The sequence below is a fragment of the Bombus bifarius genome, unplaced genomic scaffold (genome assembly GCF_011952205.1).
Source record: "Bombus bifarius isolate JDL3187 unplaced genomic scaffold, Bbif_JDL3187 scf7180000008006, whole genome shotgun sequence".
In the NCBI taxonomy this organism is placed as follows: Eukaryota; Metazoa; Arthropoda; class Insecta; order Hymenoptera; family Apidae; genus Bombus; species Bombus bifarius.
Genome location: NW_022884384.1, coordinates 998999 through 1010255, shown reverse-complemented (window position 1 = coordinate 1010255; position 11257 = coordinate 998999). Strand labels below are relative to the sequence as shown.

The 11257-nt window shown below is 37.4% G+C and overlaps 2 protein-coding genes across 3 annotated transcripts; one reads left to right on the top strand and one right to left on the bottom strand.

Moving 5' to 3' along the window:
• Positions 1-208: 208 nt before the first annotated feature.
• LOC117206362 (luc7-like protein 3) lies at positions 209-1617 on the top strand. The gene is made up of 4 exons (XM_033445633.1): positions 209-355; positions 539-861; positions 1067-1266; positions 1346-1617. The coding sequence occupies exons 1-4, from the start codon at positions 282-284 to the stop codon at positions 1445-1447; spliced, it is 699 nt and encodes a 232-aa protein (XP_033301524.1). The 5' UTR covers positions 209-281; the 3' UTR covers positions 1448-1617.
• Positions 1618-3303: 1686 nt separating this feature from the next.
• LOC117206361 (pro-resilin-like) lies at positions 3304-6117 on the bottom strand. 2 transcript variants are annotated; one of them, XM_033445630.1, is made up of 4 exons: positions 5977-6117; positions 4361-5470; positions 3740-4028; positions 3304-3578 (listed from the first exon to the last, which is right to left on the bottom strand). In XM_033445630.1, exons 1-4 carry the CDS (start codon positions 5983-5985, stop codon positions 3430-3432), a joined length of 1557 nt encoding a protein of 518 aa, XP_033301521.1. In that variant the 5' UTR covers positions 5986-6117; the 3' UTR covers positions 3304-3429. The 2 variants fall into 2 exon arrangements, with proteins under 2 accessions (XP_033301521.1, XP_033301522.1); XM_033445631.1 differs by having other exon boundaries at positions 3304-3575.
• Positions 6118-11257: the final 5140 nt, after the last annotated feature.

Genomic DNA, 11257 nt, shown 5'->3' with positions numbered 1-11257 from the left:
TATGATGTTTAAATGGTTAATACATATAAAATTATTAACACTGTAACTATTGATAGAATTTTTAATTCTTTTATAAAAGATTGAATAATTTAACTTATTCAGAAAATTAATGTGTGAATGATATTTATTGATTCGTTATATATTCTATACTATAAATTATTTATAATTTATGTCTTTAAATTTATACCTATAGATAGCGCTGTAGTATTATATGTTACAGTCGTTGCAATGCAGCGATATTAGACACAATCTAAATCTAAGTAAAGAACCAGGTGTCCGTTATGGCAAGATATACTAGTGAATCGGACTCAGATCATAATAGCAGGTATCGTCGAAGACGTAGTAGGAGATCCAGGTAAATAATATTAAATTATCTGAGATCTTATACTATATACTTAGTTTGATTTATTTCCTGTTTATATTAAAACGTTACTTGATTGTAATTTTATGCATAACATCATAATTTCCATTAATATATATACTTATATTAATAACATTGATTACAAAACGTAGTTTAATATGTAATCCTTCATTTCAGATCATCTAGTTCAAATTCTAGTGATTCATCTTCTCATAGACGAAGATCATCCAAACATTCGAAAACAAAGCGTAGACATCGCTCACATTCCAGAAGCAGAGGGAGAGATAGAGATCATAGCCAAAAAAGTTACAAAAGCTCTAGAAACAGTAATTCAAAAGGAAGAGAAAGACATAGGTATTATTCTAGATCACGTTCTTCAGATTGTTCTAAGAGAAAAGGTAGATCAGCTTCAAGAGAAAAATCTGGGAGTCGTTCAAGTAGTTCACAATCTAATGTAAAGACTATTGTGTCTGAAAAGACTAAAAATGTTTTAATAAAAGGTATGATTTTTATTACATATGTTATTTTTCAAGTTATAAATATTTTATTATTAATCTGAATTTATAGTTTTAAAAACATTGAATAGTTTTATCTTCTGTTTATATAGAAAATAAGGGTAGGAAAATTTTAAATTTAGTTATACAAATTAGGATACTAATGTTATTTTGTAGGAGTCATATTAATTTAACATAAAATTATGTTTAGGTGATTTTCCAATTGAACCACGTTTTAAGGAGGGTGTGTTAGAGGAAATCAATTCTGAAGGTTTTACATCCAAACAATTTTCGTCTAATACAAAGGAAAAGAAATTTAAGAACATTGTTATAGATATTAATGCAGATACTATACAAGTTCCAGCAGTGGCTGAAGTTCCTTGTGGATCTGAAAGTATCTTTCATTCTTCGGTAGTGTACCTTTTTCTTTCTCTATATGCATGAATAATATAAATATTAGACATTTTATTTTCAAATATTTTTTATTTAGATAATGATTGATCAGGAAGCCAGATTTGATAAATGGGTGAAAAAATTGTACACTCTTAGACAGAAAGCTATAGCTGATTTGATACATTCAAATGTTACTTGATAGCTGAATAATTTAGTTTTACCAAAATTTATTAGTGTAAACAAATGTTAATCTCTTGATGCTCATACCTGCGTAATAAATGGCTATAATTAAAAATTCAAAATGCACAAATAGGTAATCAACCATTTTTTGTACTAATAAATAATCGCATTTTTATATTTATAAACACACTTGCTTCTTTCATTTCCTAGGCGTATTATTTTATTAGAAACGTAAGATATAGAAATAAAAATAATATATTATTATATAATCAAGAAACAATTCCCTTAAAAATAAAAAATTGTGCGTTTTTGACCGATTAGGTTGAGAAGTTAAAATACGTTATGGAATTAAAAAATATTTCGTATATAAGTGTATAAATTAAATGTAAGAAACGAGTAAAATATAAATATTTTATAATTCTTGTTATCATTGCCATGTTGCCATTAAAACTTGCATTCCCTAGCCAAGAACTGTATTAATACCATAGAACAAAAATTCCAATAATTACAGTTACATTTTGTTTGTATACTAACGAGATATGTTTGACGTATTGCATTTTATGATATAATATTTCTTTTGTGTAATGTAAATAAAGTTTATGTAAAATTACTTTATCTCTGAAGAAGATATATATTTATTTGCCTTATGTTACGTTCGTTACATTTAAGCCGAAACGCCACCTTAGAAATTAGTTTTTGGATGATGGTAGTACTGATGATTCGTTAGATTTGAAGTATCTATTATTTATTATATCAGATCACATCTTTGAATATTTTGTCATATTTTGTGAATGCAAACATGTTGTGGGCGAAATGTACTACTTCGTCTGAAATTACAGGTATTTATCAAATATTCAAAGCACTCGTTGCTTTTATTTACTTGTTCTTTTGTTTGCTATCATATGAAACCTAGAAATTTGATTTATAAATGCGAAAGAAGCAGATTATATGTACATAAGCATCTAATACGATAATTACATTACAAACAAGTGCTTCATTAATATAAAAATATGATTAATATTATTACTTCGCGTACACATTTCTTTTTTGATCATTTAAATGATTATACACAAACATATGTATGTATATATATATTCATATAATATATATGTATATATACATATGTATATTCATATAAATTGTAGTAGAATAACGTTTACATAGCATGAAAGGTGTAAGTGAAAGACTGAACACTGAACACATTATGGCCTACCGCAATTTTTATTTATGCGGACGTTTGTTTCTACAGCTACATTTTAAACATCGTTAAAATATATATATATATATATAGTATGATAAATAGTAATAAATACAATATCTTAACAAACGTTAAAAATTAGTATACATCTGGTGGTAGTTATAAAATCGTAGATAGATCATCAAATGTTAAAGAAATTATAGTTATTTCGAAGAAGACGAGTATTGCACACGTATAAAAATCGCAAATGGTATATATAATGATAACCAATTCATTTACGAGTCTTATTATATATACTGAAAGAGAAATTGATTTAAAAAGTAATGACACTGCGTTTGCTAAGTTTATTAAACGATATTGTTAGTATTATTGCACGTGAATTCCGTTATAAATGAATATATCAAGAAGTATGCGATTAACAGCTAACAATATCGTTAATTTCTAAGGATTGACTTTGAGGTCTTTATGTTTATCCTATGAATAGTTATTCCTTTTATACTAGGAAGGATACTACGTCTGAAACAAACGAAGCATTGCAATATGAAAACCTGTCTGTTTTCAATGTTAAACGAGTGATCATTCTTTTCATTCTATGATCGTTCAATTGTAAGTGTCCTAAAACGATTAAATATAGTAAAGATCGATATCAAAATTCGATCGTACTAAAATTATCATCGCTCACAATTACAGTTGCGTTCTTACTGTTCCAGACAGAAACTATCCCATGCGTTATGATAAACGTTGCCCTATGTATTCCCCTTTTGTAATACACGCGATATATATTACTACGCTTAGATGAACATTTAGTATTGATATCCTCCGTTAGCCGCTGCGTCGCCACCACTTCCGGATGGATATCCTCCATTGTTTCCACCGTTGCCACCGTTGCCACCGTTATTTCCGTTTCTGTAACCGCCATTGTCACCACCTGGTCTTCCCGACGGATACCCTGCTAAGAATTCAAATATTACATATATTTACGATTAAAAATCGGATGAAATTAAATTCAAACGTAGTTTCTGCGAAGAACTTATGCAGATGTATGTATGTTTCATTCACCATCGGTGAAGTCAGGCCCATCACCTCGCCTGCCTGATAGATAAACATTATTACCTCCGGCTCCATCTCCGTTAGGTCCGCCACTTGGGTATCCATTATCTCCACCATTGCCTCCTGGTCCACCAGAACCATATCCTTGGCCATTCGCTTCACCTTCGTATCTAATTTGAGGTTTAAATCCATCTTGATCAGCTTCGTACTCAACGATTTGTTTTCTGCCATCAGGAAGCAGAACATTGAACTCTCCCTGTGCGCGATCCCCGTCTCTGCTTTCCGTATGGCCATAATCAGCTCCGGACTGCTCGTCCTTGACTTCATAAGAGAATTCGTACTTTGCTGGTTCCTAAATTAGCATCGAGATATATAATAAAGATAGTTATAGGTCATAAACTATGAAAGAGTTGAGAATTCGTATTGACTCCTAGTAGGCAATAAAAATTAGATGAAATACTTGACGGTGAGAGAAATTAATTATCGTTATATCGTTTACTATGAATTAAATGTATTAGTTTCAATAATATATATTTGATTCTAAAATTTATCGGTGCTGCTGTTTTCTATACCGGCAATTAACTCGGATAATTTCATTTATTGGTCACAGCGAACAATAAAAAATATATTGTAACGATCAGAAATAATTGGTCATGATAGGTAATTATCACCAAGCATACTTACGTTATTTTCATCTTCCCCGTAACCTCCGTTACCGCCACCATTTCCACCTGGTCCAGAAGGATAACCACCGTTGCCGCCGCCATTACCACCGGGACCTCCAGAAGGATAGCCATCATTGCCACCAGGACCTCCAGAAGGATATCCACCATTGCCACCCCCGTTACTACCCGGTCCTCCTGATGGATATCCACCATTGCCACCGTTATATCCTCCATTTCCGCCGCCGTTATTTCCATTTCTACCTGGTGGTCCATAAAGACCCGATGGTCTTCCTCCATTTCTCTCAGGCGTTCCGTAACTACTCGATGGCCGTCCTCCATTGCCACCGTTTCCACCGTTCCCGCCGTTTCCACCGTTTCTTCCAGGAGGTCCATAGAGACCCGATGGAGATCCACCTCCATTGCCACCACCAAAACCATTTCCGTTTTCTGGAGGGCCGTAGCTGTTCGATGGAGCACCGCCGAATCCGTTCTTGCCAGCTCCGTTGCTTCCACCACCGAAACCATTTCCTCCGCCAGGTGCTCCGTAACTACTGGACGGTCTTCCGGCTCCTGAACCTCCGTTTCCACCGAGTCCATTGGACGGTGCACCATAAGAACTAGAAGGCTGACCACTACCGAAACCATTTCCCCCACCAGGTGCTCCGTAGCTGCTTGATGGTCTTCCGGCACCTGAACCTCCGTTTCCACCGAGTCCATTGGACGGTGCACCGTAAGAGCTGGAAGGTTGACCACCACCGAAACCATTTCCTCCACCAGGTGCTCCGTAACTGCTGGATGGTCTTCCGGTACCTGAACCTCCGTTTCCACCGAGTCCATTGGATGGTGCTCCGTAAGAGCTAGAAGGTTGACCACCGCCGAAACCATTTCCTCTGCCATTGCCATTCCTTCCACCGTTCGAGCCAGGTACTCCGTAACTATTTGATAAACCATTACGACCGCTGTCGCCTCCTCCGATGCCGTTCTGCCCGTCGAAACCAGGCGGGCCGTAAGTGTTGGACGGTCCTCCGCCACCTCCTCCGTTGCCACCGCCGTTTGGTGGCAAATATGAGTTCACCGGCGGCTCAGAGCGCACCAGGGTAAGGGCTATGACGAATACTGCTAATCCAATCTGTATGCATAAGGTTTTAACATTTGTATATGTCGTTCAAGTAGAGATAGTTGTTGCATCTAGTCTGACACGGTGATAGGAATTAGAGAATTAAGTTGGTAATCAAACATGAATTTTTAAAAACAGGAGTTTGGGTAGATCTTTTTATCTTATCGTGTTTCTTAGATTGCCACTTTAAGTATCGGATTTTTAGTATTTCTGGAATCGCAGCTCTACTAAACTCTACCGAACGATCTATAAAAGATGTATCGGAAACATCATTGAATTCTTTCTGTCGATTAATACGATGATTCGCGAGCAAAATTTTCCTATCGTCTCTGGAATACTGCCACACAAATAGTAGCTCCGAAGAATAGAATTTTCTCGCGTTAAGCAACTTGGTCGCAGAATAGCTCGGGACATTTTGACATACGAAACAATCCTTGCCGCGCGCGTCTTCCTGCTCGATGCTTATCAGTTGCAACAGATATAATTTTCTTGCTCTTTCTGGATTCAAGTTTTCTCACCTTAGACATGTTGAAGTCGGTGGGCCTTTCCTCTGGGCGGAACAATAAACTTGGCCACCGTTTTTCCCTCGTTTATCCTTGAGAAGGCGAGTCTCTGGATCACGCGAACTGCTTCACCAGATAGGCTTTCGTCTTCCGTCGGTTTTACCTTTTGGCTATGCTACACCTTCCGCCGTTAGATGGTGTCGAGGGAATGACAAACTTTGGTTCTAATCCGCTTTATATATCCCGGGATTCATCCGTGTTTCTAGATCACGGTTTGGTGCAAGCGCTGTAGGATTTACAGCGAGGCACCGGTGTAACTGTGTCACGGTGGTGTTGAATCAGTCGGTGACGGTAGTGATGGTGAGTGAAGAAGAGTGGGACCGTAGCAACCACCTAGAGTACGGATTCGTTCCATATTTCACGGGTTACGAATCCTATATTGTAACGCAATGCGGCGCATCATTAACTCGGAGCATCGGTCTTCTCGTGCTCTCGCCTCTCTGTCGGGTGGCTAGAGCGGCAGAAACGAAGAAGGATGCAGGACTTCGTAAGGATACGGACCTTCTAAGGATGGCAACTTCGACCGCTCGTCTTCGTTAACCAAGGCTTGATTAATACTGCTCTCGTCTCATCGCATCGGAAACTTTCACGAAATTGTTCGATGTCTGATGCGATTCTTCCATCGAAGAACAAGTCAGGCGAATGAGACATTAGGCAATGTTAAGCGAATGTACTAATTACGGAGCTAACTATCTAATTAGAAGTCAGAACGTTGTTTAACGCGCTACGAAACGATGATTAATATCAGCTTCTGGTCGCTGATTAATTAGCCGGCAAATTCGAATTTTTTTCGAGCGTCGATGCGCGAATCAGGGTCCCGAGCTTGGGGTGCAACTCTGCGACACGTGATTTGCGCTTCGATTAAACAGGATAGAGCGCTCGAGCAACATACGCATTTGCAACATATCAGGTATATATAGTGTACGGTAATATTATACCCAGACTAATGATATACTTAGTGTACTTTAATATACCTGCTATTATGATAATATTGTAAAATATTAATCGCAAAAAGCGGTAATTTAAAAAATATTCGAATATAGTGATTCTGGCTGTCGTGAAATTGGTATTATTACTAATGTAAACTCTGGCGTAATTTCTCAATACATAAAGCGGTTCTGTAACTTAACTAACTTACTTAACTCTTTTTTTGCTCCGAGAGTAAGATGAGAATTTAATTGATTACGAAATACGATGGGTCGAATATTTCAGGAACGTTTTTGTTAAACGTCTCTTGCTCTGAATGTACTACCCGTGGTCATTCGTTTAATTTCGCAAGCAATAAGTAGCCTTCGATACCGAATGTCATGGGTTTGATGCAGACCAATTTTTATATGGCGTAATATACTTTCCTCGTACTTTCGATTTCGCAATCCTTTAATACGCGTTGCCATAACGTGGTCCATTAACGCCCGCGTACGCTTCACCGTTACTCTTTTTTTACCGCACTGTGCTGATGAGCGGATAGTTAACGGAAGATCAGGCTTATTGCAAAGATGAAATTAATCGTGACGAACGTAACAACAGAAGAACAATCTTAACAATTGACGAGTATGGTTGGCTAAAAGTTTAATCGCACATCGTTTAGAGATTCGTTCTTCAAATTTCACTTGAGATCATTGTTGGATGCTAAATTACATTCTTTTTCGATAAAATTAATTTTGGTCCTAACTTTGATGTATCGGTCACAACGTAAAGTTAATACACGGTTACATCGATGTTCTACAAGCTTTTTCTTCGTGATGAACAGGTTTGTCGAGACCTTTACTATCTGACATTTTTCACGAAGGAATAGATTCGGGTTAGGTTTTTTACGTTGGACGAAAAAAAAAAAAGAAACGTGTACCATCTATGTGCACGAGACGATACCGAAAGATTCTATAAAAAGTTAGATCGCGTAATTCATGTAGGGAGGACTTGAAAAGGAGAGATGGCAATTAAACCTATTATGTCTGATGCAGTTAAGGCAACAACATGCTTTCTGCCAGCGAGACTTTCTCATACGTTTTTACGAAGCGCACGTCATTGAAACACGAAGGGTTTAAGAACATCGCTGCTTAAGATGCACATACGTGAATCCCGATCGACTGGAATTCATGCATCTTAACTATATCCTTTAGCATGTTGTTATGGACACACGGATGGAAGGGACGAAGATAATAAATCGATAGCGATCAAATTATACAAATCGCTTTTCATCGTTGCATAAACGTGAGCCCATTCAAACGGTATACTTACAAATTTATCATTTCCTCGGTGTAAATTTTATCTTACATTTAACAGAAACGAAATTTCGAGAAATCAAAGACGGAAGTTCGTATCTCATACAGACTAATTAAATACGTTTATCAAATATATCGATCTTTAAATATCAACGAGCGTCGTGTTAATCGTCAGAAACAGTTTAACGATTCGCTGTTGCGGTTCGGTCAATTCGATCAGGACGCATATTAATGCGGCAGGTAATTAAACGCGACTGCTTCAATTATCCCGAAAAATGTCGCGTTGGTACATTAGTAGGGCACGCAGACACACGGATTCAACTGTCCAACGTGTACACACGCTCGTATCCTGGATGCAGAAAGTTTGTGCAATCAGTGAACTCGTGCTGAATACAGGTGGTGGTAACGTGGGATGTTGGTTAAGATAGGGATACATTATGCAAGATTGCGTCACAGGTTTATTGTATCAGCACCTCATCGTATACGAGTGAGATAGCGCGGCGGGTACCTAGGATTTTTACGATCGGAGATTTATGGTGTTCGCGAATCCTGAAATTCGTCTTAATCGGTCTAGAACAGTTTCGATTGTATCGCGCCGTGTCCGTTTTATTATACATCGGCCACGGTTTCGCCGCGGCGGCACGTTGCGAGACTCGAGGAATCTTCTTCGTGCATAAATCGCATCGCGCAACGCGGTGCCACGGACTGCTCAGATTTAATAAATGATCAGAGGCGAACTGTTCTATGCTTAATAAAGCGGGCGCTACGCTGGCATTGATGTATCGCTCGAAATTTCCTTCTAGTTCGATAGGCAGGCTAAGTGGACTATGGAGGCGTCTATCTTCGCAGCGAAGTGGATCAATTTTTGAAGAGGATAGGAGAATATCGCAAACACTTTGAGGAACAGCTCGGTATTCAATCGCCATCGAGTTAATTGTTACCGAGCCAATTCGACGGACATATTCGTCTTCCGTGTACAATGTCATAGATCGTATCTTACTAACGTCAAAGGATAACTTGTTCTATCTTTATTAAGGAGGTAAAAAATATCCGTATTGGCATGCATCGTTTCTCCTTCTAATTTTATGTTAAACATCTTCTTAGAACGGTACGTACGTTCTCTGTTTGTTAAAACGAGCAAAGAATTAAAATATAAAAATTCCAGGATGGTAGCAGACTTAATATTATGGACACGTTGCACGTGGTAAAGAAAGAGAAAGAAGAAGATTAATGCTTATCGTGATCGAAGAAAAAAAAGGATAAACGAGCAAGGATAAATGAAGTCACGAACGGCTAAATTAACTCGAGGAACTTGCTTGATAGTTTTTCCGATGATTATCTCTGGACAGCGGCGCGTCAACGGGGAAACATAGCAAATTAGTTTCGGAGATAACTGTTACGTAAAGCGATTGCTCCGGCTTGCGTACGCGTGCAACTTTTGCACTTTTATGAGGTCCGATTGTTCTTTCGCGACCTTCTTGCGCGAACCTCAAACGTTTTATCCTTCGTGTTTATTAAATCACGTCCTAGTCTACGATTTTCTCCGCACACGCGATTTCTGTAATCGTGCCTATCTTTTGAACGGTTTATGATTTTCCTACTTTTAACCTCGCCGCGATGAATCTCCTCGCGAGAAGTATTTATTTCATCGCGTTTTCATCTTCTGACGGATCTAAAATTTTCACTCATAATTTTCAATCTTCGTATCTACTTTGTACGTGGATAGAGTACAACGATTATACAGCAACGATTAATCGTTGAAAACAACTCGCCGTTGAGAAATTAAGACAAACGTGATAATTGGATAGTTTTTATTATTTCAGATATTTGTGAATGAGAAATTGAGAAATTCGGAGAACAGGTGAAAGATAAAAGCAGGAACGCGGAAGACCGAAGAAACGAAAAGAAACAGAGAACAAAGGATGGGAAATGATGTAGAGAGTAGAATAGTAAAACGATAAAAATAAGAGAAGAGGAGAGTCTGCGATGTGTGAAGATGAGAAGAGACAGGTATGAAAGTAGTTTAACAGGAACACAAATGTTTTTCATGTTGCCATGTAGAACGCGGTACTTCTCTTTCGTCCTTGAAAGGCGTACTTTGCTTCTGGCGATTCGATAAAAGATCGATAATCGCTAAGTTGCAATCGAAACAGTATTCGAAGAATAGTTTTTAAGGAACGAATCTAAAGCTATTAAAATTGCGAAATAGGAGAAAAAGCAGAAAATTTAAAAGAAGGGAAGAAATGGTTAAAACGTAAAAGAATAGAAAAGTAGATGGGTTTAAATTCCTTCGAAGGAAATTAAGCGTGGTTAAAGTACGGTTAATAAATGCATACGACAGAGAGTTAAGGAATAAAAGAGAGAGAGTGAAAACAGATAGAATTTAGCCTGGCCAGCAGGGACAATAGAGACGGAAAAGGAGTCAGATATAGAAAGTATATCGTACAAATCTCGATACACATATGGTGAATACTAAGAATCGATGATACAGATCATACAAATGAAATAATAAAATGAGCTTCGTAGAGTAATAAATTCAATTTTGTACCGCTGTCAGTCTTCTATCGACAGGAAGGATAAACGTTATGAAACGAAGTATGAACGACTAGTAATTTGGTTGTCAATCTTTTTGTATCGTAGCAGCCTGATCTTTCACCATTCCCATTGAATTTTTATTTTAACATCCTAATGAAGCTTCCAATAACTTCCGTTTGTACAATAACATTCACTAGCTATTTTATTTATTTCTACATCATAGAGAGTACTGATAAAGTTTCGCTGGAAAAGATTGGGGCATTGCATGTATTTCAATGTAACGTGTAACATTACTTAAGGGGCATTAACGCACATTAAAAATATTTCTTGTAAGATACGCAGGCGCGAATAAAATTATTACCGATCTTTTCCCGCCATTGCTATTCTGCCGTTTTAGTCAAAAGATTGGGACACCTTATACATGCATATTTCGATGTACTTGTAGCTCGTAACACGGACGATTCGTGTCGTTCTCAAAT